This window comes from Magallana gigas, chromosome 3 (genome assembly GCF_963853765.1).
Source record: "Magallana gigas chromosome 3, xbMagGiga1.1, whole genome shotgun sequence".
Taxonomy (NCBI): Eukaryota; Metazoa; Mollusca; class Bivalvia; order Ostreida; family Ostreidae; genus Magallana; species Magallana gigas.
This window is the reverse complement of record NC_088855.1, coordinates 41,839,236-41,866,841: the sequence shown is the minus strand read 5'-3', so window position 1 is coordinate 41,866,841 and position 27,606 is coordinate 41,839,236. Positions and strand designations below refer to the sequence as shown.

Sequence of the window (27,606 nt, the reverse complement as noted above, 5' to 3'; positions counted from 1 at the left end):
ATCCCTGAAAATTACTCATTTTCTTTCAAGTTCAAGAGACATAACTCTGTCAAAAATCATCGAACTGGAACCAAATTAGTTGACCTGTATTTTCTAATAAAATAACCTTATATGAAATATCAACTTTATATATGCATCATTTCAAAAGTTAGAGAGTGGAAACTTAGAATTTCCCATACTTTCCTATGTTGAAGAGGCAAAACTCAATCAACAGACCGACACCAAATTCAAACCCAACCTGTATTTTCTTGTAAATAACCTACATATGAAATATCAGCTTTATACATTCATCCCTTTAAATGTTGGAGAGCAGAAACTGAGAATTTCTCATTTTTTTTCTAAGTTCAAGAGGCATCATCAACTGCCTGTTGCCCAATCCTGTTGTTCAATCAATATGTTTCAACTCTGCACACTTGACAGGTCCGATTATAATCCATAATAAACAGGGACATTACGCATATATAACAAAAAAGAAATATAAAAAACAATCATTTTATTGCATGAACAAAACTAGTTCGAACATTACATCAAAGCATCTGCCCTGGGTGAAATAAAAGAGGTCAATCAAGAGGCAAAATTCTTTTCTGACTTGAGACATTCCTTGTTAAAATTGCAACAATTAACTTTAAAATAATAGTCAAAATCTGTTCCTCTTATCTGAGCATAATTAGAACCAGCAAGAGATACAGGTAGTGAAATGTGTCACGTTGCACAAACACAAGAATTATCTCACATGGCACTTTCTAAGTAATACTCTAAATGGTCATGACACATGAATAAAAAAATATGCAAGCATGAACAAGCATGAACTACTGATATAAGCTAAGACAGCAGGTAAGTTAAACACTGCATCTCCATAACAAATCTATTTTTTAGAACACTGTAGTATTTTGTTTACACAAACACAAGACCTCTGAATAGGTTTGGACACAGATGTTTAAATGTGCATATCAAACTTTTTAAGGTAAGTTATGAACTTTAAAAAAAGAAGATGAAGTAACAATGAATGAACAGTGAAAGGCGGTCAAGGCAAAACATTATAGTTTGAATATACATAATACAAAATGTCTCTTCTATTATAAAAAAAAAACAACCCTCCAAACAAAAGTTAAACATGTAAAGCAGGAATTCTATCCAAGAATGATGATCAAAACAAAAACAGAAATAAGCATATTTAGAAAATATTATATAAATAGTGCCTGTTTTGGAGGGTAACAGTTGAAATTGACACCCTGAGACAACCATTGTCAACCGACGCGAAGCGGAGGTTGACAATGGTATTCGATGGGTGTCAATTTCAACTGCTATCCTCCCAAACAGGCACTATTTATTTTGTTATACTGAATGTCTTAATTTTTAAGAAAATTTTACTGCTTTTATATAGGAATAACGTGAATTCTACAGCAAACCGTACGCGCATAATTTTAGCGCATGTAACATTTTTCATTGTTATACTTTCATGTTAAATACTGAAATCTGATTGGTTAAGACGCAGTTAATAATATTTACTATTACCCTCAGCGTTAGCAACGCACTTGGCAACGGGTAACATTAAAAAATGTTACATGCGCGAAAATTATGCGCGTACGGTTCGCTGAAGAATTCACGTTATTCCTATATAAAAGCAGTAAAATTTTCTTAAAATTTTTTAAAAAGACATTCAGTATAACAAAATAAATAGTGCCTGTTTGGGAGGATAACAGTTGAAATTGACACCCCTCGAAAACCATTGTCAACCTCCGCTTCGCGTCGGTTGACAATGGTTTTCTCGGGGTGTCAATTTCAATTGTTACCCTCCCAAACAGGCACTATTTATATAATGTTACCCGTTGCTAAGTGCGTTGCTAACGCTGAGGGTAATAGAAAAGATTATGAACTGCGTCTTAACCAATCAGATTTCAGTATTTTACATGAAAGTATAACAATTATATATGGTTATACTGAATGACTTAATTTTAAAGAAAATTTTACTGTTTTATATAGAAATGAAGTGAATTCTACGGCGAACTGTAAGCGCATAATTTACGCGCATGTAACAATTCATTGTGTTACCCGTTGCCAAGTGTGTTGCTAACGCTGAGGGTAATAGAACGGATTACAAACTGCATCTAAACCAATCAGATTTCAGTATTTAACATGAAAGTATAATAATACACATTATCAAATTTTTGTTGTTATTGACACTATTGTGAACTAATAAAACCACGGTTGTATATATACTAATTTTTCTTTGCATCTACATAAACTCTTACTAGTCAAGAATATATTTGTTAATTCCCGAAAAAATACCAATAATTCAATCCAGAATGCAATAAACAAATTAAGACAAAACAAAAAGAAAATTACATAAACTTTCTTGTGCCAACATTTGCATAAAAATAAACACGTTAACCATAGGTATGCAATTAATAAAATGTAATGTTTTCTTGTCTTTGATAGTTTAAAATATTAGCAAAGACCAATAAACCTTTGTCTCTTAAGATCAAGCAAAATGCAACTTGAAATTGTCAAGTAACAATGCTACTGTTACACAAACTTTCTTTTGAAACCTTCAACTAACAAATTGTACATATAAGTACTGTACCTTTCTTCCATTTAAGATTCATTCCTAACAATAGCTTTCAAAATATCAAAACTGAACATGTACATAACAAGTACCTTTTTGAAAATGTCCACACACTAAAACATTCTTTCTGAATGTATAACTATAGAGGATTCATTCTAACAACTTTTTTCTTAATTGTGTCCCACTTTCTGTACTGAATTTTTCCTCCATTTTTTTTACTTTGTTCAATAGCGTATTTACAGGCCTTCATTCCAGGGCATTTCTTTCCAATGTATTCTGAAAGATATTCCCGCAATTCCTGTTCTTCATCTTTTGACCACTGAACACGAGTAACTAAAAATAGAAATTTGAAAACAGTTTGATAATTTCTTCTACAAAACATTTTAAGTGAAGCAATATTTATTTACTAAGTAAAATATACAGCCCAGTTAAGGATCTATATATTCATCCTCTCATTATTTTTTTCCTGGAAAAACCCTTAATTACAAAAAATCATTATACCTTTATTCGTGGACCTTCGGCCAAAGTCATTGTCTAAAACTGAAACAATAGGATTTTCTGAAAGAGAAAAAAATCGATATATAAAATAAAAGGACATTGACAATAAAATCATACATCTTGACAATTTCAATTTGTTACCTGATGTTGCATCTAACGCATCTACATGATCATTGCTTTCATCATTGGTATCTACTAGATCATTGCTGTCATTAGTGGTGTCTGAATCACCAAGGATATCTAAAAAGAATTCATCAAAATTTACACCCTTTCTTACAAGAACTGCTATAAAAGAGAAAAAATAATTTCTCTGTTTCTTGTTTTCGTGCGTCGTAAAATCATCATGATGCTGTAAACTTTGCAAGCAAGTTTGTAATTTGGAATGATCTTTTAACACAAATGGCTTCAATGATTTGGTCATGTGATCAATCAAGTCCTTTTATGAGAAAACACAAAGAAGAGACTTTAAGACCTAAAGCTGAACATGACTCATATATTACATATGCCATAGTTCTCGATGCGCGCCGCTCTCCCTTAACATTTATATGAGAAGTTGACTACTAAACACTTTAGTTTGCTGTGTAGGTCTCGCCTGCATTGACGTACTAATCTCTGTGGAGATTCGGCTTGGAATGATTCACCGAATCTCAGGACAGTCCTTCAATATTTTCATGTACGTCTGGAAATTCAGCCCTACCTTAGATCAATTGTCACAGTTAATTAAAATCAAGATTCTTTTGTGGTATTCCTGCAGTGATTACTGCTTCAGTGTTACATTTTGAACCTTATTCTATAAAATTTTTATTTCTTATCCTAACAGTGATTTTTCCCTAATTTACACAGCTGGCTAATTTGTTTTGAATCTCTATTATGCTCTTCATCATCGGGAGGCTTGAAGCTGATGCTCAGTAGTACACATTGATGCAAGTTGTCAAATGACTTTAATTGAACTCTTTAGTTTGAAAAAGGTACAAAAATGATAGATTGAATGGAAGCAAATAAGCTGGATCGAGAAATTGTTGGAATAAACCTTTCAAATCAATTGATTTAGATATTTGAAAAGAAGAATGTTTTGTGTGCAAAACTGAAGCAGGCAAGCTGCATGAATATCTCGATTTTTACAGCGACACTAGACCTAAGGTATAGGCGAATTTCCATACATAAATTGGGTGATGGCGTCAGTCCAAATATCTAGCCGAGCCGAATCTCCACAGGGATTTTGGACATACATCTTGTATTGTTTACCATTGTTAATTAGATTTGATAAAATTATCAGATAAACGCAGGCACAGTACCGTCAACGCGGATCCCGTATTTACCCCCCCCCTCTGCGGTTAGTTAATCCTTTCCGTGTTACACCATCGCAGTTAATTCCTTGCGGTTCTCACTGCAGCCATTTCAAACCGCGGCGGTGTGACCTTCCGTTAAATAATTTTTACCTGTGTGCTGCAAGACAGTATAACAGCCTGCTGTTAGTAAAGATCGGTCCCGGTATTGTCAGTATTTTAATTAAAATGATAAAAGATAAAAAAATAAAATCACCCTGTTGCAATTTTCAATAGTTATAACTATTGATGTTTAAAAAAGAAAGTTATATCTGTTTATTTTTCTTTTTACACGAATTATATCTTAACAAACTTGATACATGTATATAAAACTGTTTTAATAATAAGTACGTTCTTTTTTGATTACTTTATCAGAATGATTTGATTTGTAAGAATTAAAATTGTGTTATCAACTCGGGGCATGTTTTAGGCACAATTTCTCAATGCTCAAGTCAGCTTTAGCCTATCCCTCGACGGCACGTGCTACACGATTTTAATTTACCTTCGATCAACGGCCTGTACAACACTGTTCCTTTTGAGGGTCTTCCACTTTTTCTTACAATAAGCCAGAAGACGAAGATTTAAAGTGTATTATTGTAGACTGTCCAGTTTGGTATCTCATTCATCAAGTTCAAATTTGTTGGGGAAATTAGTTTTTAAGAAAAGCGATACTTTTCAAGTGTCCACAAAATTGAAACATTTTGAAGTTGTACGCATGGATGAGGTTTGTCAATCACAAAACACAAGAAATGATCGCGATTTATAATATACACAAAAGAGGAAATGTATACATCAATAAGTTTGCATTTGATTTTTTAAAATATAATTCGAGATGTATGCATTAAATTAAATGTACGGCAGTGTTGTTTCGATGAGCTACCTAACCGCGGGGGTATGCAGTTTTACCTGAGATACCTGCTTTAAACCACATTGAAATTTGGACCGCAGGGGTGCGCGGAAAATACGGGATCCGCGTTGACGGTACTGTATATGACTGTGCAATGGAAGATTAAAAACATCAGAAATAAAAGTCAATGCAATAAGTTTATAAAGAATATGCACGTTAAACCAAAAAGAATTGTGCAAACATTACAGCAACAAATGAATATAGCATGTCAGACATGAGGTTTAGGACTGCAGTCAGTTGTAATTAAATCAAAGGATTTATATACTGGGTTTTTCAAAGTCCTTTACAGCTTACTATGTAAAATACATTTTTATCTCGGTAACTGAATAGCAGGTTTACTATTAGATACTCACATTGTTTGGTGAGTAACTGCATGGTTAACCTAGTACACATTTGGTCATTTACAACACTACAATTTAACATATTAATGCACTTGATCATTCCTACAGCACATCTCAACAAAATAAAATTTACCTTCAAACTGTATGTCCCTTAAATTTTTTCCAGCAAATTTGGAAACACTGTTAGTCTCTTGCATCAGCATGAGTTTTGATATTTCAATTCTTTCTATCATTCCAGATGTGGCTCTGTAATGAATTGCATGGACTTTTTGCGTATGCCCTAAATGCTGACAAAGCCACTTCATTTCATGATCTTGAAGGCCAATCACCTAAAAAGTAAAATAATATAATCTTTACAAAAATAAGAGAGACTTGTTACTTAAAGTGGGCATGGTCAAAAACTGATTTTCAGATTGCTTTAAGACACATCTAATCATCATCCAAAATTTGAGTGTCAGTCATTGATATATAAGCAACACAGAGCTCACAATTCAATGTATATAAAAAAAAATTCAGCTCATTTGATTTAATTTGAGTGCTGAATAGATGAAAGATTGATCACTTTAAATGCCTTATGAAAGCATTGTAAACAATAACATATTTTCAATAAAAATTATATTGAGTAAAACCTTTTAAATTGAATGTAAACTGGATGTTGCTCTAACCTCAAACTACAGATTTGAAAATCAAAGATATAATACCAAATAACAAGTAAATGTTATTTCACAAGACTTTGAGAAATGTTGAATCTTAAATTGAGGGAAGAACCACTCAGATATGCAAAAGTTTATATGCTATTCTGTATATATACAACACATTTTTTGTTTGCACTACAATGCACATTTACCTGAGCGATGGTCGCACAGTGTTTTCTCAAGTTAGTGCAGTAGATAAGATGTGGAGATCTCAAATTAGCTTTTTCTTTGATGTCATCTAGGGCCTCACCCGCCTTCACAACACCATTTGCTACAAAAAAGTTATTATTGAATAAAAGAGAACAAGAGCTCTGTAAACAGAGCATAAGCTTGTGAAGTGTTATCATTTAAAGTATAATTTCTACTTAGCCTTTGAGGTGTGGACATGCACAAGCGATGCTAATTCCCCTCTGTAACAAGCTAGTGAGCAGAAAGCAAGAGCACCACAAAGCGAAGCATCCCCTCGCAACATGAATTTTGTTTTTAGCTTAAGTTTGGACACACCAAACAGTAGTGGTAATACATATCCTCTAGGAATAAGGAGTTAATGAAATTACTTTAACATAATATTACTTGCCTCTATAATCTTTAGGCTATTTGGAATGATATGCAGTGTAGTACACACCTTCTCCTCAAAATCAAAATATCTTTAGGTGTATCCTAAGTTACATCAGCAAAGGGCAGTGACACATGCAAAGTACGAGTGTGAATTTATATTGGCTTTTACCAATTTAACTATGGATACACGAAATAGATATTTAAAAACTGTTTTGTATCATAGTTTACTCAAAAAGTTTACATTTGGACACAATATTTTCTAATAATTATTCTTTATTAAATTAAACAACTGAACTCCAATGAGATAAAAGTTCAAGTCATACGATTAAAATATTTCCTGCTGTGCCATGCAAATTTTGCATTGTTTTGTTGGCAGTCAATAAAAGTGGACACTTAAAATGATATGAATCTAGAGTTTGAGAGTCAGACCCTAAACCTGGCTGATGTAAACTTTCTTTTAAAAACAATGTAGCAAGTTGACTCTCTGCCGCACCAGTGTGTAATGAAATTGATATAAATCAACTACAAATGAGAACAATTTAGCAGGGTGCGTGGTCTATCAATTTATCTTACTTTGTTAAACCCGAAAGGAGTAAGATTTGTTAACATTGTTAACATTGTTAACAACATTGAAATCCAAACCTTAATTAAAAGTTAGGAAGAATATGTTTAGGCCTTGACTAAGTGTTTGGATCAATGGATTCCTCCCCCTATCCAGCATGAATGTGGTTGTGAAGTTCCTAGCACTTTGAGTTATATTACCAATTCTTTGCTTCAATAACTGCTGCTTTATTTGTGAGAAAAACATTGTCTGCAACTAAGATGGATGCAGTTTGAATCTTTTTTATTTAAGGGGAATAACAAATATTCTGTAAAAATACTATATGAAGAAGAAACTTTCATATTTAAATTTGATGCAATGTTTTGCATCAATATTTAAGGGTCCTCCAGAATTCATGACCTGTAATTTTTATGGCAGTACATCACAATATGTCAAATTAAACATATTATTATCAAATTATTTGTCCAACTTCTTAGCTCTGTGGATTTTATTCACTGGAAGAACCTTAGATTGGTTACACGTAGTTTTGCTGTAGAATAAGCACTGCCCACTGCTGTTGCATCTTCACTTATTTATAGTCAATTTTAAAGAAAAACTACCACCTTGATACAAATGGTCATAAATGTTTGAAAAGATTTCATTGTGCCAATTGCCTGTCAATATCTCCAGCACTGAGCAATGATAACAACATTTTAATAGCTGTATCAAACAATTTTTTACTATTGGTAATGCATGATTACATGCATTGACAATATTTAACTCTTAATAAAATAGGGCCATATACATGGGTAGTTCTTTGTATTGCAACATGTATGTTTTAATGTCGCTTACCAGTATTTGCAAACAAGTAAGGATTTCCTGGTTTAACTCCACCCTTTCTTCTGGCAGTAGGATTGGCCAAATATTGTAATATTGGCAGGACTTCTTTAGGGCAAATAACTGGCACTCGTTTTCCAGTCTACAGAAATTTTAATTAAATATAAACATGAAACACAGTTTTAATATATATGACCATTTTAGATTGCACAAACTACTGAATGATTTTAAAAAAGCACCACCATTTATAGTCTACATGTACCAGACGGATATATACAGAGTTGAAATAATTTACAGTCTTCGGGTTGTGCACTTCTCCTCTGTGATTGGTAGAAAATACATGATGTGAAAATTTACATTTATTTCATTGGTCTAATGCTGTTCGGCACAAGGGAGATAATTTTCCGATACTCTAATTTATGTACAAATTAAGAATTTCATAGATTTTCAATCTTAAAAAGAGAGAAAACAAATAAAGTTATAAAATAGCTAAGAATGAAGTTCAGGCTTTCATTTTATTGAATTTCAAAGCAATATTCTATAATATTCATTGGATATTTGTTCTGTTCCTTTTTTATCTTCATGTAAATACCGTAAAATTTGATATGGTAAGGCTAATATCAGTAAAAACAAATTGCAGATTTGATACATATTAAAATGGACCACATGCCATGACACATAGAGGAAGGTGATATTTATGTAAAATAGAATTAATGTTCTTTGATAACTAATTGCTTTAGTTTGTGCTCAAGATGGTAAGCTTTTTTAAAAAGCTATACTTGTTCTTAAAATTATCAAAAAGAGAGATAAAGAGAGAAAATATCTTCCCCCAATGTTATCACTCAATTAAGACAAGTACACTTAAATTGTAGAAAGTATATGTTGCATGTTCCTGCAAAGAAACCATCCAATCTCGTGCAATAGGGTATCTAATATTGTAAGTTGCAACAATTTGATAATTTAACAAATTTCTTTACAGCACACCCACCCACCCACAATTAACACAAGTAAATTAAGGCAAGTATAAAGTCTACCATACAAAGAAGGGCCCACCTTAAGATTGGAATTCCCCACATGTAAGCCTTTCAACTGTCGCTAGAGTTTGCAGTTAAGAAAGGTATGTCTGTTGAACGTTATAGTTTAAACAGATCCTAATATAAATGATGCACAAAAAAGCACACAGAGAAAATTACGATGCAACATGTTTATTATTTAACAATTGTCAGACTTGAATATATAGCCTTCTTCACAATAGGCTATTGCTTTGGCCTTTTAAATCACAAGGGTCAGAATTTTATTAAAAACCAACTATAAAAAAGTTTTATGTCATACAACTCTTGAAATACTGCTACATTTGGTCATTATATTTATAAGGAAGTTATTTGTCCAAAATAAAAAACATTAATATTTATTTATTTGTTTGATGTACTCAGACCCACAATTTTCATGTAGTTCTTTTTTTTTCAATTGTATATAATAATCTTGCTATAAATCACAGAGTACATATACATGCATGTTTTATTTTTTTTTTAAGACAGTTAAACACTTTCATTTATTAAAGATCATTTATCAATCTAAATGAGTTTTGAACATGACTTTGACAGTTTGTATTTCTTTGCAATCAAAAAAATAAAATAAAAATCAAATTCAAAAATGAATATGCTGAAAAAAATAATTAGGTAGAAGCAATTTTGATGGGTCAGTACCAGAACATTAAACAGATATATTTTTAGTTTAGCTCTAAATGCATTTTTAAGCATATGTGAAAATTGAAAAAGTAGTTGAAAGGCCTACCATTTGGGTCATGGTCTACATACATGAAAGAGATACCAGATTTGACATTTGAACAGTTTTGCATTGTAAGGAGGTGCCATATGATACCCTTACTAATAACTGATGCAACAAAAAAATCATACATCATGGTTTAGGTACAAGAAATCTCAAGACAGAAGAAAATCATACATGATAATTTTTATAGAAGCTTCCTTGCTTAACATAACCATATAGTTTGCATGCTAAATGTCTAATTTCCCAATTTATCTTCCCCTCCTGCTATAGATGCAACACTATATAACGTCATGATACTCCAAGTAGTTTCAGAGTTCAAATGTTAGTGCATGACGGACAAAAACAGATAGAAAAAGGTCACTTGAGTGGTTATCTTATACCAGGTAAATATAAACAATTGCAATACCTTTCCGCGAACTTCAATAACATGCTGGGTGTCCAACATTTGTTTTTCTAAATCCGTCAAATCCAGGCGTAAAGATTTGTCCACAGCAGACATTTCTTTTGATCTGTTTTCGTAGCATTTCAAACTGCAGTGAAACAATTTTTTTTAATAGATTCGCTGAACTCGGGTCTCTTAAAATCTATATCTCAAAAAACATTAAGAGAAGGAAGCAAAATCAAAATTTTTTGTCTATTAAGTCTTAACCCTTAGGCTGCTACGCGCGACTATTGTCGCGCCGAAATTTGAGGTCCGCCACTGCTACGCGCGACTATTGTCGTTTTTCTGAGAGCGAGTTATCTAAGGTTTCCCCAAGCCTCGCTTTGAACAAAAACATGATGGCTATTGTTAGGAATGAAATTTGATTGGTCAATTGATGTTTTCGGAAGGTTTCTAGAGTATTCCAAAGTTTAAAATAAAGGCTATAGAGCGGTAAACTTCCGAGAAATGTTTTGAATTCGTAGCCAAAATGGCGAACGTAGAATGAAGCGACGAGACGAAAGTTTTAACTTTTTTCACAGTGATAGCAAAGACATAAAACTTTTGATGGACTTAATCCTACAGTACATAACTAAGGAGATGTTGAATTATTGATTTATGTGTCTTTGATGGACTTTGTGCCAAGAAATGACCAAGAATTTGATGCCGATCTCGAGGTAGGCTGGTCGCGTGTTGATCCAGCGCCATGGAATATCCCATTCACCAGAGAGGAAAAATTAAACGCTTAAATGGATGATTACGAACCTTTATCGTTTCTAAATTATTTTTTAATGATATGTTTATGGAAATTCTTGTTTAATTGATCAACATCTATACCGAGAGACGTGTGCAGTCCGAGAATGTGAATCAGACCAACATTAAAAAACATTGATAAAGTGTTTGATGTATTTCTTCATTTTTCAGTTATATTGACCTATTAATTGTTTACCCGATGTTCAAAAATGATATGAATAAAAATGAATCTCACAATGCAATGTATGACTTATTAATATACTAAGGAACTTTTACAGTCATTTGGGTTCTAAAATATGACAATTGAAGAATGGAACAATAAAAGGCATTGATTTTAACTGATTTTCACATTTGAACGTACCTAGATTAATAAATACAAGTTAAATCAGGAAAATGAGCATTGCATTGAAATCTTCAACATTTTCTCTTGCATTTGAATATAAGTTTGGTAACTGTAGCATAAATAGTTGCTGAGATATATTATTTTAAAACTCGATGGTCAATTACCATTAATTGTGATTAATTAATTCAGCAGTGGCGGCCATCTTGGCGAAAATTAATGCAGCAGCCTAAGGGTTAAAAGTGACAAAGCTTCACCCTTACATTTTTTGTATCAAATTATAGTTAAAACTGTAACCATAAAAATTCATGTAAGTATACTATAGGGCCACTTTCAGATGTAGTGTAAAAATAATGTCCGCCACAAAACGGTGGCTGCTAAAAAGTATTAAACAAGTTATGAAGAAACTGATACCCATTAAATTGTTTGTTTCTTCATTTATACAGTAAAACTTATCTAATCCGACTTGGGTTGGTTCTGAAAAGTTTCGCTGAATTAGACAACATCCGGTTTGGAGGACATTGCAGAAATTTAATTCAATATTGACTAACATATATTTATTTGATGTATTTGATACATCTAATTTTTTTCAGCCTGAAAGCGGAAACAAACCTATTTTTTTTTAGGCCTAAGTAGAATCGTGGGTCTCAGAACGACAGATAATCGATCGTCGGCGACAATCAATTCATCATTATAAATAATATGAAATACGTTCTTAACAAAAAGAGAAAAAATAGCCGACTTCCCTATGTTGATTGTCTATAATATGGACGTCACATAAGTGATATTTTTAAATCCAATTCAACTATTTATTACAGAGTTTTTAATTGATTTGTTAGAAAATAAAGGATTAACAAATATTTATGGACAATAACTGTCATTTAATATTTTGTATTAATAAAGAAAACAATTGTTCAAAATGAGCGTCATTTTGTTCTTCATTAAAATTTTGCTGTCATGTCATACTTTTCTTAAACTATATCTGAAACAAGCCATATAGGCAAAATTGTTATTACCTTAAAGCCTCAAGTTCCCCAGGTCTTCGACGGTTGTACAATAGAAGTCGACTTTCGGAGAGTATAACTCCTTTTCTATAATTATCTGGAGTCATATTTTCCACATCAAAATTGGTAAGTTCATTTGTGATGTGCTTTGCTAATTTTGCAATGTCTTCAGGATCTGGTAGACTCTTTTGAGCATTAAAATGACGCTCATTCAGGGTTGATTTTGCAATTTTTGTTACTTTAACAGTCCATTCTAACTTCATCAGGTTTAGAAAGTTTGAAGCATCTAAACGCCCTTGTTCCTCTCCAGATTTTATACTGTTTCCAAGTTTCACAGACGCTAAACGACAAAGGTCAAACCCAATTTTTAAAGCCGTGCTTGGGTGGTCCAAGTCATATTCATCAGATTCCTCCTTGTCAACACCATCACAAGCCTTAAGTGCACAAGACACAAAAACATCAAAATATTTTGGTACCAGAAAATCCGACATACTAAGAGATAGGTTTGTTGTTTCTCGAACAAGGAGAAGGAGGCGTCCAGCAAGTCGCATGTGGTAACTCGCATAATGTTTTCGTTTTCTTTTATTATCTATGTTTTTACTGAGCCATATATCTCCAAGCATCAGAATAATGTGGTCCTCCAAAACACAGTCTGTAATGCTGTCTCTTCTCATCGCTGGAAGAACTTCTTTTTGAAGAATTTTTGAACTTTCTGGAATGATTTTTCCTGCCATAACTTTAGCCTGAATGATAACAGACCCTTTGCTCTGGAAATATGAACCTGTCTTAAACGCTGGACAAGAGGTCCTATGAGTTGCAACTGATTTCTCAAGCTGAATCCATTCAAAACATTCCGGACAAGGCCCATATTGTTTCAGACTGAATTTATTCTGGGTTCTTCTTGAAAGTAGTATTTCGCCCTCACCTTTTTGAAGAACAGACATATTGTGGATATTGTCTCCCTTATTGCGAATCAGGGTAACTTTTCTATTGATTTCCTTCATAAGGTCAGTTTTCTCTTCTGTGTTGCAGAACTCTTTTTTCTGTTTCATGGTTTTAATTTCTTGTACCTCTTTTTTGTTGGCATGTTTATTCTCAATGTGAGTTTGGATGTTTGAATAAAGGTCATGACAAAACATACATGAATGAACAAGGTCGTATGTTCTTCCGGTTTTTGATCTTTCATTATTTCCTTTTTGGAACTTTTTGATAAAAATGTTCGGATACTCTATGTCGAAGTCACATTCTTCACGTGACAGAGTTTTTTTTCTTTTTAGAGGAGAATTCATATTTTCAAGACTTGTTTTTTTTCTTTTTTGAGGAGAATTCATATTTTCAATACTCTTTAGAACTTGATGATTGCCCTTTTTAGGAACACTTTTGTCAACATTTGGAAGGTTTTCATCGTTTTCACTTTCACTTGATGCGTTATCAGAATCGCTTTTACTCGATGAGTTATCAGGATCACTATCTGAATCAATCCAAGATTCATCAGAATCATCCATATCAGACTCTGACTCTCCATCATTAAACTCTACAGCTGACTGATGAGGTTGGTCACCTACAGAAGAAGATATAAACAGAGTCATCTTCATCAGATATCAATTTCAAACAACAATCATCCTAATTAACATAGTCAGATATCTCACCTGCATGTGCATTTTCATGGAGAGACTCAATCACTGCATCAACAGAACTGGATCCTTTATCTGACTCTCCATCATTAAACTCTACATCCGACTGATGAGGGTGGTCACCTACAGAAGAAGATATAAACAGAGTCATCTTCATCAGATATCAATTTCAAACAACAATCATCCTAATTAACATAGTGAGATATCTCACCTGCATATGCATCTTCAAGAAGAGACTCAATCACTGCATCAACAGAACCCAATTCTTTATCTGACTCTCCATCATTAAACTCTACATCCCACTGATGAGGGTGGTCACCTACAGAAGAAAATATAAACAGTCATCTTCATCAGATATCAATATCCAACAACTATTGCCTCAGTTAGCATAGTCAGATATCTCACCTGCATGTGCATCTCCAAGGTAAGACGCAATCACTGCATCAACAGAAGCAGATCCTTTATCTGATTCTGCGTCAATAAACTCTACATCAGACTGATGAGGGTGGTCACCTACAGAAGAAGATATAAACAGAGTCATCTTCATCAGATATCAATATCCAACAACTATTGCCTCAGTTAGCATAGTAAGATATCTCACCTGCATATGCATCTCCAAGGTAAGACTCAATCACTGCATCAACAGAACCAGATCCTTTATCTGATTCTGCGTCAATAAACTCTACATCCGACTGATGAGGGTGATCGCCTACAGAAGAAGATATAAATAGTCATCTTCATCAGATATCAATTTCAATCAACTATTGCCTCAGTTAGCATAGTCAGATATCTCACCTGCATGTTCATCTTCAAGAAGAGACTCAATCACTGCATCAACACAACTGGATCCTTTATCTGCCTCTCCAAAATTAAACTCTACATCTGACTGATGAGGGTGGTCACCTACAGAAGAAGATATAAACAGAGTCATCTTCATCAGATATCAATTTCAAACAACTTTTGCCTCAGTTAGCATAGTAAGATATCTCACCTGCATGTTCATCTTCAAGGACAGACTCAATCACTGCATCAACAGAACCAGATCCTTCATCCGACTCTCCATCATTAAACTCTTCATCTGACTGATGAGGGTGGTCACCTACAGAAGAAAATATAAACAGAGTCATCTTCATCAGATATCAATATCCAACAACTATTGCCTCAGTTAGCATAGTCAGATATCTCACCTGCATGTGATCCTTTATCTGACTCTTCATTTTGTGCATCTTCAAGAAGAGACTCAATCACTGCATCAACAGAACTGGATCCTTTATCTGACTCTCTGCCATTTAACTCTACAGCTGACTGATGAGATTGGGCACCTACAGAAGAAAATATAAACAAAGTCATCTTCATCAGATATCAATTTCCAACAACTATTGCCCTAGTTAGCATAGTAAGATATCTCACCTGCATGTTCATCTTCAAGAAGAGACTCAATCACTGCATCAACAAAACCAGATCCTTTATCTGCCTCTCCAAAATTAAACTCTACATCTGACTGATGAGGGTGGTCACCTACAGAAGACGATATAAACAGAGTCATCTTCATCAGATATCAATATCCAACAACTATTGCTTCAGTTAGCAAAGTAAGATATCTCACCTGCATGTGCATCTTCAAGGACAGACTCAATCACTGCATCAACAGAACCCAATCCTTCATCCGACTCTCCATCATTAAACTCTACATCTGACTGATGAGATTGGTCACCTACAGAAGAAGATATAAACAGAGTCATCTTCATAAGATATCAAATTCTGTCAACTATTGCATTAGTTGGCAGTCAGAATTCTCACCTGCTTGTGATCCTTTATCTGACTCTTCATTTTGTGCATCTTCAAGAAGAGACTCAATCACTGCATCAACAGAACTGGATCCTTTATCTGACTCTCCGCCATTTAACTCTACAGCTGACTGATGAGATTGGGCACCTACAGAAGAAGATATAAACAGAGTCATCTTCATCAGATATCAATTTCCAACAGCTATTGCCTCAGTTAGCAAAGTAAGATATCTCACCTGCATGTGCATCTTCAAGAAGAGACTCAATCATTGCATCAACAGAACCCAATCCTTCATCCGACTCTCCATCATTAAACTCTACATCTGACTGATGAGGGTGGTCACCTACAGAAGAAGATATAAACACAGTCATCTTCACCAGATATCAATATCCAACAATTATTGCCCTAGTTAGCATAGTAAGATATCTCACCTGCATGTTCATCTTCAAGGACAGACTCAATCACTGCATCAACAGAACCAGATCCTTTATATGACTCTCTGCCATTAAACTCTACTACATCTGACTGATGAGGGTGGTCACCTACAGAAGAAGATATAAACAGAGTCATCTTCATCAGATATCAATATCCAACAAGGCAACAACTATTGCTTCAGTTAGCATAGTAAGATATCTCACCTGCATGTGCATCTTCAAGGACAGACTCAATCACTGCATCAACAGAACCCAATCCTTCATCCGACTCTCCATCATTAAACTCTACATCCGACTGATGAGGGTGGTCACCTACAGAAGAAAATATAAACAGTCATCTTCATCAGATATCAAATTCTATCAACTATTGCACTAGTTGGCATAGTCAGAAATCTCACCTGCATGTGATCCTTTATCTGACTCTTCATTTTGTGCATCTTCAAGAAGAGACTCAATCACTGCATCAACAGAACTGGATCCTTTATCTGACTCTCCACCATTTAACTCTACAGCTGACTGATGAGATTGGGCACCTACAGAAGAAGATATAAACAGAGTCATCTTCATCAGATATCAATTTCCAACAGCTATTGCCTCAGTTAGCAAAGTAAGATATCTCACCTGCATGTGCATCTTCAAGGACAGACTCAATCACTGCATCAACAGAACCCAATCCTTCATCCGACTCTCCATCATTAAACTCTACATCTGACTGATGAGGGTGGTCACCTACAGAAGAAAATATAAACCGAGTCATCTTCATCAGATATCAATATCCAACAACTATTGCCTCAGTTAGCATAGTCAGATATCTCACCTGCATGTGCATCTTCAAGGACAGACTCAATCACTGCATCAACAGAACCAGATCCTTTATATGACTCTCTGCCATTAAACTCTACTACATCTAACTGATGAGGGTGGTCACCTACAGAAGAAGATATAAACCGAGTCATCTTCATCAGATATCAATATCCAACAACTATTGCTTCAGTTAGCATAGTAAGATATCTCACCTGCATGTGCATCTTCAAGGACAGACTCAATCACTGCATCAACAGAACCAGATCCTTTATATGACTCTCTGCCATTAAACTCTACTACATCTAACTGATGAGGGTGATCGCCTACAGAAGAAAATATAAACCGAGTCATCTTCATCAGATATCAATATCCAACAACTATTGCTTCAGTTAGCATAGTCAGATATCTCACCTGCATGTGCATCTTCAAGGACAGACTCAATCACTGCATCAACAGAACCAGATCCTTTATATGACTTTCTGCCATTAAACTCTACTACATCTAACTGATGAGGGTGGTCACCTACAGAAGAAGATATAAACCGAGTCACCTTCATCAGATATCAATATCCAACAACTATTGCCTCAGTTAGCATAGTCAGATATCTCACCTGCATATGCATCTTCAAGGACAGACTCAATCACTGCATCAACAGAACCAGATCCTTTATATGACTCTCTGCCATTAAACTCTACTACATCTAACTGATGAGGGTGATCGCCTACAGAAGAAAATATAAACCGAGTCATCTTCATCAGATATCAATTTCCGACAACTATTGCCCTAGTTAGCATAGTCAGAATTCTCAACTGGTTGTGCTTCTATAGATTCCAAGGCCCACTTGACATCGTTTTGAAATGCTTGCAATGTTGCATTTTTTTTCCGCAAAATATCTGAAATTGAAAGTTCAATTGAATCCTTTCATGCATGTGGTAAGCATTTTGAAGAAGACTCATCTGAAAAGTTTTGGAGAGTTCATTCCTTAAATAGCCAATTATTTGAAGCTCAATATCCATTATTTTTTTTCTTCAGATTAATAGCATTAATAGAGGTCAACATCCTACTTAAAATGGAAAACAAAAGCTTGTTTTTTCAGTCCAAATTTTTTCTAATTTCCCGGCTTTTTTAAAAACGTTTACTACCAGAGAATACTTTAACATAAATTTCAACCCGGTCCCAAGGATGCTTTGTGCCAAGTTTATTTGAAACTGGCTCTGTGGTTCTGAAGAAGATGATGTATAAAAGTATATGACGATTGTTATGCAAATGATGACAACATACAACAGACTGATTTTAATCAAAAAAGCTTAGTTGAGCCTTAAGGTAGTCCATCCATAACTAAGACAAATTTAACGCTTTTGATTGATCTAAACTACATCAAAAACGTATTTTAAAGCTATTATGAGGCTGACATAAACCAAACTCGGTTGTATGTATGTAGTCAATTAAATGAACTTTTTGCACTTAAAACTTTTTAAAAGAGTTGTCTGCCCTTTGGGAAAATTTTAAAAAATGCATTTTTAAAATATGTATGGTTAACTATGAAAGTTTTTAGCATATTCGAAGAAAGGAAACACATTTGCAACTTTTTACCAAGAGAAACGTGAGAAAATTACTTGTACTAAAGAAATATATTTAAAAATGCATTTTTCCCATAGACTTCAATGTTAACTTCAACATATGATAAAGTTATTAATATTAATTTTTTTTTAATATTTCAAAGGTGAATCTTTGTTATTTAATAAACTCCTTAAAATCACACTAAGATTTTAGTGATCAAACTTGCAATCTATTAGATATGAAATATGATAGTTATGGATGGACTACCTTAAGATCATGACATGTAAGTTAAAATGTTAAATGATTAGTACCAACACATCAAAAATATCATATGAAATCAACAAAAGAATGATGAACAGTCACCTGAGTATAATACCGTATTTTCAGATTAAATAAAAAGGAATTTATGTAGTCTGAAATCACTTGCATATCCTAGCTCAGCTTTTTATTTTCATACAATTGTCAAAGCAATGAATTAACTTTCTTATTGTGTTTTTAATGCAAAACTAAATGCCTTTGCTTAATTCATAAACACAATATAAATCTGCCATTAAGTAGGGATGACAATCCATTACAAAATTGCTAATTGGTTATTTGCATCCCATTTTGATTGTTATCATGAAAGGTTTGCGATAAAAAACAATTTCTTTTATTGAGACATAATGATAATTGTCTAAATTTGCCTTTTGATAATTTGAACCGATAGATTAGCTGAAATTTTTGGATGATATTGATTTACACTAGGGTCATCAGCTTTCCTGCCAAATCTGGATCAGAGTCTAAAACATTAAAGAATGGATCAGATGCAAATTTGATAGAAAGATAGAAATATAGACATGTCATATAGAAATATGACATGTTTCTATACTAGTAATTTGAGTTTTTTATTATTATTATTTTGTATTTTAACATTTACAACTAGTACTACTCGAGGAATATGATAAAATTGGCATAAAGGTACGATGACCTGCAATTTGTAAACCTAATTTTACAAAATCCAGGAAATTGATGATGCAACAAAAATTGATGAACCACAGTAGTTTGTCTGCTAAAAATCAGCAAGAAGCCAATACAAATTCAAAACCTGCATTCAATCAAAAGTTTTCACATAAAATTTTGGTGCCTATGGATCATAAATTTAAGGAATAAAGTTTTCTATAAGTATTGTCAAAAGATGTAACACATCAATATCATGAATATGATAATATTTGCTTTGTAGATTATAAGAAGCAGCTTACACATATGAATTTTTAAGCTATATAATATGATTGATGCACGACATGAACTTATAAACATAGCAATAGGTCAGTCTCAGATGACCAAATTGAAAAAAAAAAAACGAAACAAACAACAATTTCAATTCATTTTAAATGTATGTTTAACTCATTACATTCTCCTTTTGCTTTCCATATCTCCATGTTTTCAAGAAATATTTCTACCTGTCTGGTCTTGTATCTAAGAAATTTTACAAAAAAGAAACTAGCTCAATTTTACAAAACTACCTTAACGATCTCCGATCCTCAGCCATGTTCGATAACTCTAAATTATCCATTTTTTTTTAATTCGCACCATAAATCTGCCTTTTATATAGAAAAATTTAATTAGTCTTCTAGTGTTAGTATTACAATCAGTCATTCAACGAAATGTTTGGCTTAGTGGATCAATGGAGATCTACTAAATATAGGTAAAGGGGTTCGAGCCACCGATGTACTGGTACAACCTTTTTTCCCCCCTCAAATTGTATATTTATTTCATTATATCCATCATGGGCAAATTTGCAATAACTTTGTAAAATGCATGGATACCACCTAAAAATTTCTTTTTATTTCATTTATAAAGTTTGAAGGATAAATAACATTTTTAAGATGAAAAACATATACTTTGAGGCTGAGGATTGGAGAACCTTAAAAGGAGGCTGAAATATTGTTTTTATAAAAAAAATTCAAAAATATGAATGTTATTTAGTTATTTAATGCAAATCCTTATTTGAATATATATATAATGCTTTATCATTCTGACACTTGTTTACACCAACTATAATTTAAGAAAGATGACAATATTTATAAATTCTTTTACAATAAAAACATTATATAAAATTAATTAACTTACATTACAGTATCTGCCTTACAATACACATGATATTCTTCATGATCATCTGAAATATCCACTTTTTCTATTTTTACAGGCCAGAGGTAGGAAGTTGAAGGCAGTTTTGCCCAAACAAAATCACCAGTTTTGATTAACTTCTTTGCAGTTTCAGTAGTACTACATGTTTTGATTAACTTCTTTGCAGTTGCAGTACATGAATCTCCCGATGCCGGTTTCCTTTTCCTCCTTCCCATTGCAACCTATAAACCAAAAGCATAGTTTTTTATTTTCAAACAAAACAATGAAACAACCAATCTATGTGTTTATCTTGGGTAAAATGTACTAACTACTTCTCTTGATCTCCTCTCTCTGATTTATCCTAATAAATTGCCTAATTATATTTTTTAAATATTTATTTGAATTTTTAATGAGAAGGATTTTTTCACATTCTATTTTAATTAAACAAATCTTCAACATGTCAAATTTTTAATGACTCATACATACCTGTTACAGTTGCAGTTTTAGTGACAATATTTAAAGCAAACCACAGATGGAAATTAAATGTTCAATGCAAAAAAATGTATGTCTACTGCATTAGTCTTTCATTCCAAGAATAAAAAATTCTGTTCCATTTTCTGACAGTTCTCAAAATCATTGCACCGATCACCACAATGAAAATCATCACCAACAATATCATACTCAACAATGCAACCTCAGACCAAAGAAAATTTGTTATGTCCTCCATTTTTGGCAACATGCTCTCAATGAGTAATGAATAACTCTTTTCAATACTTTACTATTAAGAAATATTGTGCAGCTTATTCAAACATTTTTAGGACTAAGATTTAATAGCAGTCCATTTATTTATGTGGCAGGGACAACTTAGAGCAAAATTCAAGGGAGACTTCAATTCTCCCTCACAAAAAAATGGGAATTTAACTGAAATTACTTAGATTCAAATATGTAATTTTTAAAAAGAGAAATTCCACGTTATATAATATATTCAACACAATTACAAAATTCTGAGTTACCAACCTCACTATAATTTATAAACAGTTGGTTCACAGTATGTTGAAATATTGCATTACCTGCTTTTATAACCTCATATGGTTAATGAAACTCATTTAAATGACATGATTGACAATCTTATGAGGTTTTACATACCTTAAATTCTTTTTGGCCAGATGGAGAAATACACCAGAGCAATTATGAAGAATATCAGATCAATTACAAAAGAAACTCCCAAAATTAAATGTACACCAAACTGACTAAATTTTGAATTGCTATTGAAAAAAACCACAAGAACTCTTAATGCTAAGCTTAAAACAACATACAATCCTATAACAAAAACTTCTCGTCTCTCCATCCTAAAATTTTTGTCTCTAACAAAATGGCTACCCCTTTCCTTTCAGTCATGGGTTACCAAATATCACTTTATACACGGACATTATTCCATCAAAAGAATGAACACAACAACTTACTGTCTTCTAATCTTAAAGCTGATGCTTCATGACATATACGCTAAACTTGTAACACAATAAGTAAATCTATAATAATACATAAAAATATATAATTGTTTATTATTCTATTTAATATAACTTACCTTCATAATAATTATTAAAGCTTTAAGAATTTTTCTACTGCAAAGCCAGAAAGGACACAAAATGCTCTACATGCATGAAATTCTGGGAGACAAAAAAATGTTAAACAGCAAAAACCATTGATGAAGATCTCTAGAACATCAATATCAAAATCTGAGCAAAATGAGCAAGCCTGGGAATAATCATATGCAGAATAAAAAAGAATAAATCCAGCAGGAGTTTCTCCATCCATTTTTGCCATGTGTAACTTAACACTTCCTGTTGACCCCACAATCAATGGACTTTACACATCATCTGTGCAGTATTTTATCCATTTTAATCCATTTCATTTTAAATGTAAATTATAACTTGCAAATGTATAGGCTTTAAAATTTACTTCATTACACACGCATTTGTAAACGACTGGGTCCATGTGTCTTTTTATAGCAATTTTTGTCTACAAAGTATGATATGAAAAAAATTTCTATACAAAAGAAAACTATCAATGTATTCATAATTCTACATTTTGTTGAATACAATTGTGTCTGTTGCTGTTCATGTGTTATGGGCTTTTAGTGTCTATTGTTTGTGAGTTCTGAATGGGACACTACCATGAAAAGCAACAATAAAGAACAACAATTGAACTCGTAGTCCAAAATGAAAATTACAAATCAAGAGCAGAGCAAACACGGACCTCTAAAAAAATTATAGGTAGGATCAGGTGCCATGGAGGAGTAAGCATCCTCTGCTGACCGGTCACACCTGCCGTGTGCTCTTTGTCATCATGATCGGTAAAATGAAAAGTCAAATCGGTAAATAAATAATGACCTAGCAATATGTATGAAAAACATAAGTAAGCATTTAATTTAGCGGAATATTGTATTTGCTGACAAAGTCTTTGTATTGACAATAGAACTTAATTACGAAATGATGACTTCAATCGCGACTGTTGATAATCCTGTTTCATCAACTTGATTGACAGTAGATTGCCTCGTTTTAGAAATTGTTCACGAGTTATGTGCTTTTAATGTCTACCTATGATGAGTTGTGAACATTTAACAAAAATTGAGACACTTTTATTGTCTATTGATTATGAGTTGTGAACAAGACACTTTTAAATTGAATTCTTCATTTTAATAAATGATCATGTCCGTGGGTTATGTGCTTTTACTGTCTATTAATTACGAGCTGCCAACAGGATAATTTAATATTGTATGGTACATTTGCTATATAATTGTGTTCATGAATTATGGGCTTTTAGTGTCTAACGTTAACAAGTTTTAAATAAGACGTTTTTCAATTTGTTTAAAAAACTATGTCTTTGAATTATGTGCTTTTAGTGTCTATTGATTATGAGTTGTGAACAAGACACTTTTAAATTTCATTCTTAATTTTGATAAATGATTGTTTGCATGAGTTGTGTGCTTTTATTTTCTATAGACTATCAATTACTTTTAAATTGCATTCTTCACTTTGTTAAATAATTGTGTCCATGAGCTGTGTGGTCTAATGATTATGAGTTGTGAGCAAGAAACTTTTCAATTTGATAAATGATCATGTCTGTGAGTTATGGGCTTTTAATGTCTTTTGATTATGAGTTGTGAACGAGACACTTTTAAATTGCATTCTTCATTTTCGTAAATAACTGTGTCCGTGAGTTGTGTGCTTTTAATGTCTATCGATTATGAGTTGTGAACAAGACACTTTTAAATTGTTTTCTTCAATTTGATAAATGATCATGTCTGTGATTTATGTGTTTTTATTTATCAATTGCGATTTGCCAATAGGACATTTTAATATTGTATGGTACATTTTGCTAAATAATTGTGTTCATGAATTATGGGCTTTTAGTGTCTAACGTTAACAAGTTTTAAATAAGACGCTTTTCAATTTGTTTAAAAAACTATGTCTATGAGTTATGTGCTTTTAGTGTCTATTGATTATGAGTTGTGAACAAGACACTTTAAAATGGCATTCTTCACATTGTTAAAAAATTGTGTCCATGAGTTATGTGGTCTAATGATTTTAAGTTTGGAGCAAGACACTTTCCAATTGTATTCTTCACTTAAATAAATGATTGTGTCCATAAGTTATGGGCTGTTAATGTCTTTTGATTATGAGTTGTGAACGAGACACATTTAAATTGCACTCTTCACTTTCTTAAATAACTGTGTCCGTGAGTTGTGTGCTTTTAATGTCTATCGATTATGAGTTGTGAACAAGACACTTTAAAATTGTATTCTTCACTTTGATAAATGATCATGTCCGTGCGTTGTGTGATTTTTTTGTCTACCAATTACGAGTTGCCAATAGGACATTTAAATATTGTATTGTACATTTGCTATATAATTGTGTTCATGAATTATGGGCTTTTAGTGTCTATAGTTAATGAGTTTTGAAAAAGACGCTTGTAAAATTGTATTGTATTTTCAATTTGTTTAAAAAATATGTCTAGGAGTTATGTGCTTATAATTTCTACCTATTACAAGTTGTGAATAAGGCACTTCTAAATTGCATTCTTCAATTTGTTTAATAATTGTGTCCATGAGTTGTGTGCTTTTAATGTCTATTGATTATGAGTTTGGAGCAAGACACTTTCCAATTTTATTCTGAACTTTGATAAATGATAGTGTCTTTGAGTTGTGTGCTTTTAATGTCTATCGACTATGAGTTGTGAACATTCAACAACGCACTTTTAAAATTTGATACTCTTCAATTTGCCAAATGTGTCTGTGACTTGTGTGCTTTTAATGTCTAATGATTATGAGTTGTGAGCAAGACACTTTATGATTGTGTCTGTGAGTTATGAGCTTTTAATGTCTATCTATTAAGAGTTGCCAATAGAATACCAATCAGAAAAGGGATATCCCAAAGTATGACCCAAATATGTCAATTTCCATCCTCCCTTGTGTATTATTAGGTATAGGATACTTTTTGTTTATTATGAGAAAAAGATATAACTTCAGGTGCCTGAGCATATACCGTATGCTCAAAATTGTGACAATTCTATTTTTTTCTATAAAAACCCTGTGCTAAACAATTTCTATTCAGCATATTTCTCACAGAAGCCTCCAGCGACAATAAATGTGACTGAGTGTACACATGTTATCAAACATAGAATCATTCATTCAATATTTTGCAATTTCTCTTTCAAAAGATAATGAACAGTACCTGAATAAATATTGCTTTCACATATACTTCTTATTTTTAAATATTTTATTTCTTTTTTGAAATATTTGTTAAATTTAGCTGGAATATGTATTGTCCGCGAAAGCTTCCGTATTTTTCAAAGTCTAGGCAAGTTCCGATATTAAAAGCTTATTCATGGATTAACAGTGCATTATACAGCATTGATGGTGCCTCAAATTTTATGCAATGTATGGTAGACGGTCCTAAAATCAACTGGGTCCTAATTTTAACGGTGTTTGGTTTTCGTTTACATCTCGTTTGTCATCACAGATGAATACACTTGACACCACGACAAACTGACAACACATATGGAACTTCTATTTATTAAAATGCTCATGAAAAAAGTAAGAAAATATATTGTAAAATGTTCTATCTGGGAATGAATAAATTTTACTTAATCTTCATTAACCCCGTCGAAAGATACACGTTTTCACAAATATCTATTCCATCCTACTGCCTACAAAATGGATTTAAAACCCGATAAAAAATTCTAATAATTTGCGATGATATATATAACATGTGCTTTGATTAAATACAAAGAAAAAAACTTACCTGTACAGAATAGTATATCCTTGAATCCTTCCGATTAGCGCCAAAATAACCGGATGTTTGTCTTTGTCAGAAACATGCTTGAGAGTTTACAAAACGTTTCATGCATTCTATATTTAGAGGTCGCGTCATCACTGATGTAAGGATCACGTGACCTGGTGTACACATTGCGTTTCATGTGCTAAGGGAGACAACTTCAAAAAGCGTCCGACGGAGTCCGAAAAAAGCGAGTTCTCTGATAATGTGGTTAATTTTAAATGAAGCTAAATCTGTTACTAAACTCAGAAGCAACTAAATAACGTATTTTAGTTTGAAGGTTAGGAGCTAAGCTCATAATTTTGAAAAACTCTTAAGTATGTCCTGGACAAATCTTTCGCCACATAAACGTTTATGGTTGACACGGACAGACGGACGGACAGACGGACGACGGACAAAATGTGATCAGAATAGCTCACTTGAGCTTTCAGCTCAGGTGAGCTAAAAATGAACTGACAAAGTTATGGATGAAGCAGCAACATGTGCAACTCACTAATTAGATAATATTCTGATCTTAGTATACTTTCACAAAATAAATTGCTACATGAAGTCAATAAAATTAAGTTTTCGGTACATGTAATACAGTCAGCAATGTAATTACCACTTGATCTTGTAGGCTTTGATTTCAAAACCGTATTTTTTAATATAATATAGCCCAACTATTATTAGATTTTTTGATTGATGTAATTTTTAAAGATATTACCAGTAAACATATCATATAAGCTCATCAGTTAACTTACCTTTGGCATGAATATGATTTTTTGTGTTCTTAAAAATGGATAAAGTGCAGAGAATTCTTCATATCCACCTAAAAAATGGAAAGAAAATCTGGATAGAAACATTGAGTACAATATAGAAGGTTATGTACCAGGCCTACAATTCACTGAATATGTTTTTGACATTGTTCATTTTATTAAACAAGTTGTGTTTCATCACAAACCCATAGTTATGGGCATTGAACATTTGAAATTTACAATTATACAGGGTTTTTTTATGATGAAATTAAAAATTCATAACTTTGTAATTAACAGGAACTTGACTTACTATCACTGACTCAATTGGACTTAGTAAAATTCTGAGATATTTAAGCATTTAATATATTTAATTATATTTAATATTTTTAAGAAAAAGATACACCCAAGTCAAAATGTTTGTAGGGGTAAAATGCCATTCATAAGAAGCATGGGCAGATCCAGAGGAATCAGGAACACATTCACCACCACCCCCAGAAAACTCAAATTCATTATCAAATGTAGAAGCAGAAATATTTGTTGAGTATTTAATTTTATTATTTTAATCAACAAAAGTAAATCCATGACAATTTTTAACCCAAGTATTCATAAAGACAGAGTTTATATGTGTTGGTGTAC

At 32.8% G+C, this 27,606-nt stretch overlaps 2 protein-coding genes and 1 long non-coding RNA gene across 3 annotated transcripts in view; all 3 read right to left on the bottom strand.

Moving 5' to 3' along the window:
- The window catches only part of LOC105333136 (serine/threonine/tyrosine-interacting-like protein 1), a 35,539-nt gene that overhangs the window by 5,740 nt on the left and 2,193 nt on the right, over positions 1–27,606 (bottom strand). Inside the window, exon 5 of the mRNA XM_011435971.4 lies at positions 26,977–27,044. Coding sequence (XP_011434273.2) covers positions 26,977–27,044 — 68 coding nt within the window. The remainder of the gene's footprint in view (positions 1–26,976; positions 27,045–27,606) is intronic.
- LOC105341301 (microtubule-associated protein futsch) lies at positions 477–17,999 on the bottom strand. Its single transcript, XM_066077663.1, has 26 exons — positions 17,845–17,999; positions 17,646–17,756; positions 17,447–17,557; positions 17,248–17,358; positions 17,052–17,159; positions 16,829–16,963; positions 16,635–16,742; positions 16,428–16,538; positions 16,009–16,143; positions 15,815–15,922; positions 15,619–15,726; positions 15,396–15,530; positions 15,200–15,307; positions 15,004–15,111; positions 14,810–14,917; positions 14,614–14,721; positions 14,420–14,527; positions 14,224–14,331; positions 12,587–14,135; positions 10,463–10,586; positions 8,284–8,410; positions 6,485–6,603; positions 5,771–5,966; positions 3,206–3,304; positions 3,068–3,124; positions 477–2,899 (listed from the first exon to the last, which is right to left on the bottom strand). Exons 1-26 carry the CDS (start codon positions 17,987–17,989, stop codon positions 2,706–2,708), a joined length of 4,539 nt encoding a protein of 1,512 aa, XP_065933735.1. The 5' UTR covers positions 17,990–17,999; the 3' UTR covers positions 477–2,705.
- Positions 18,044–26,333, bottom strand: LOC136273974 (uncharacterized). The gene is made up of 3 exons (XR_010712213.1): positions 26,204–26,333; positions 20,904–21,142; positions 18,044–18,127 (listed from the first exon to the last, which is right to left on the bottom strand). It is a non-coding gene; the product is annotated as an uncharacterized lncRNA (long non-coding RNA).

Bases quoted from the DNA above. Each gene is read 5' to 3' on its own strand.
- LOC105341301 (XM_066077663.1), bottom strand. From the start codon at position 17,989: ATGAAGATGACTCGGTTTATATTTTCTTCTGTAGGCGATCACCCTCAT. The intron at 17,160-17,247 runs GTGAGATATCTG...TTTCTTCTGTAG, and splicing joins CCTTGAAGATGCACATGCAG to GTGACCACCCTCATCAGTCA. The intron at 14,136-14,223 runs GTGAGATATCTG...CTTCTTCTGTAG, and splicing joins CCATGAAAATGCACATGCAG to GTGACCAACCTCATCAGTCA.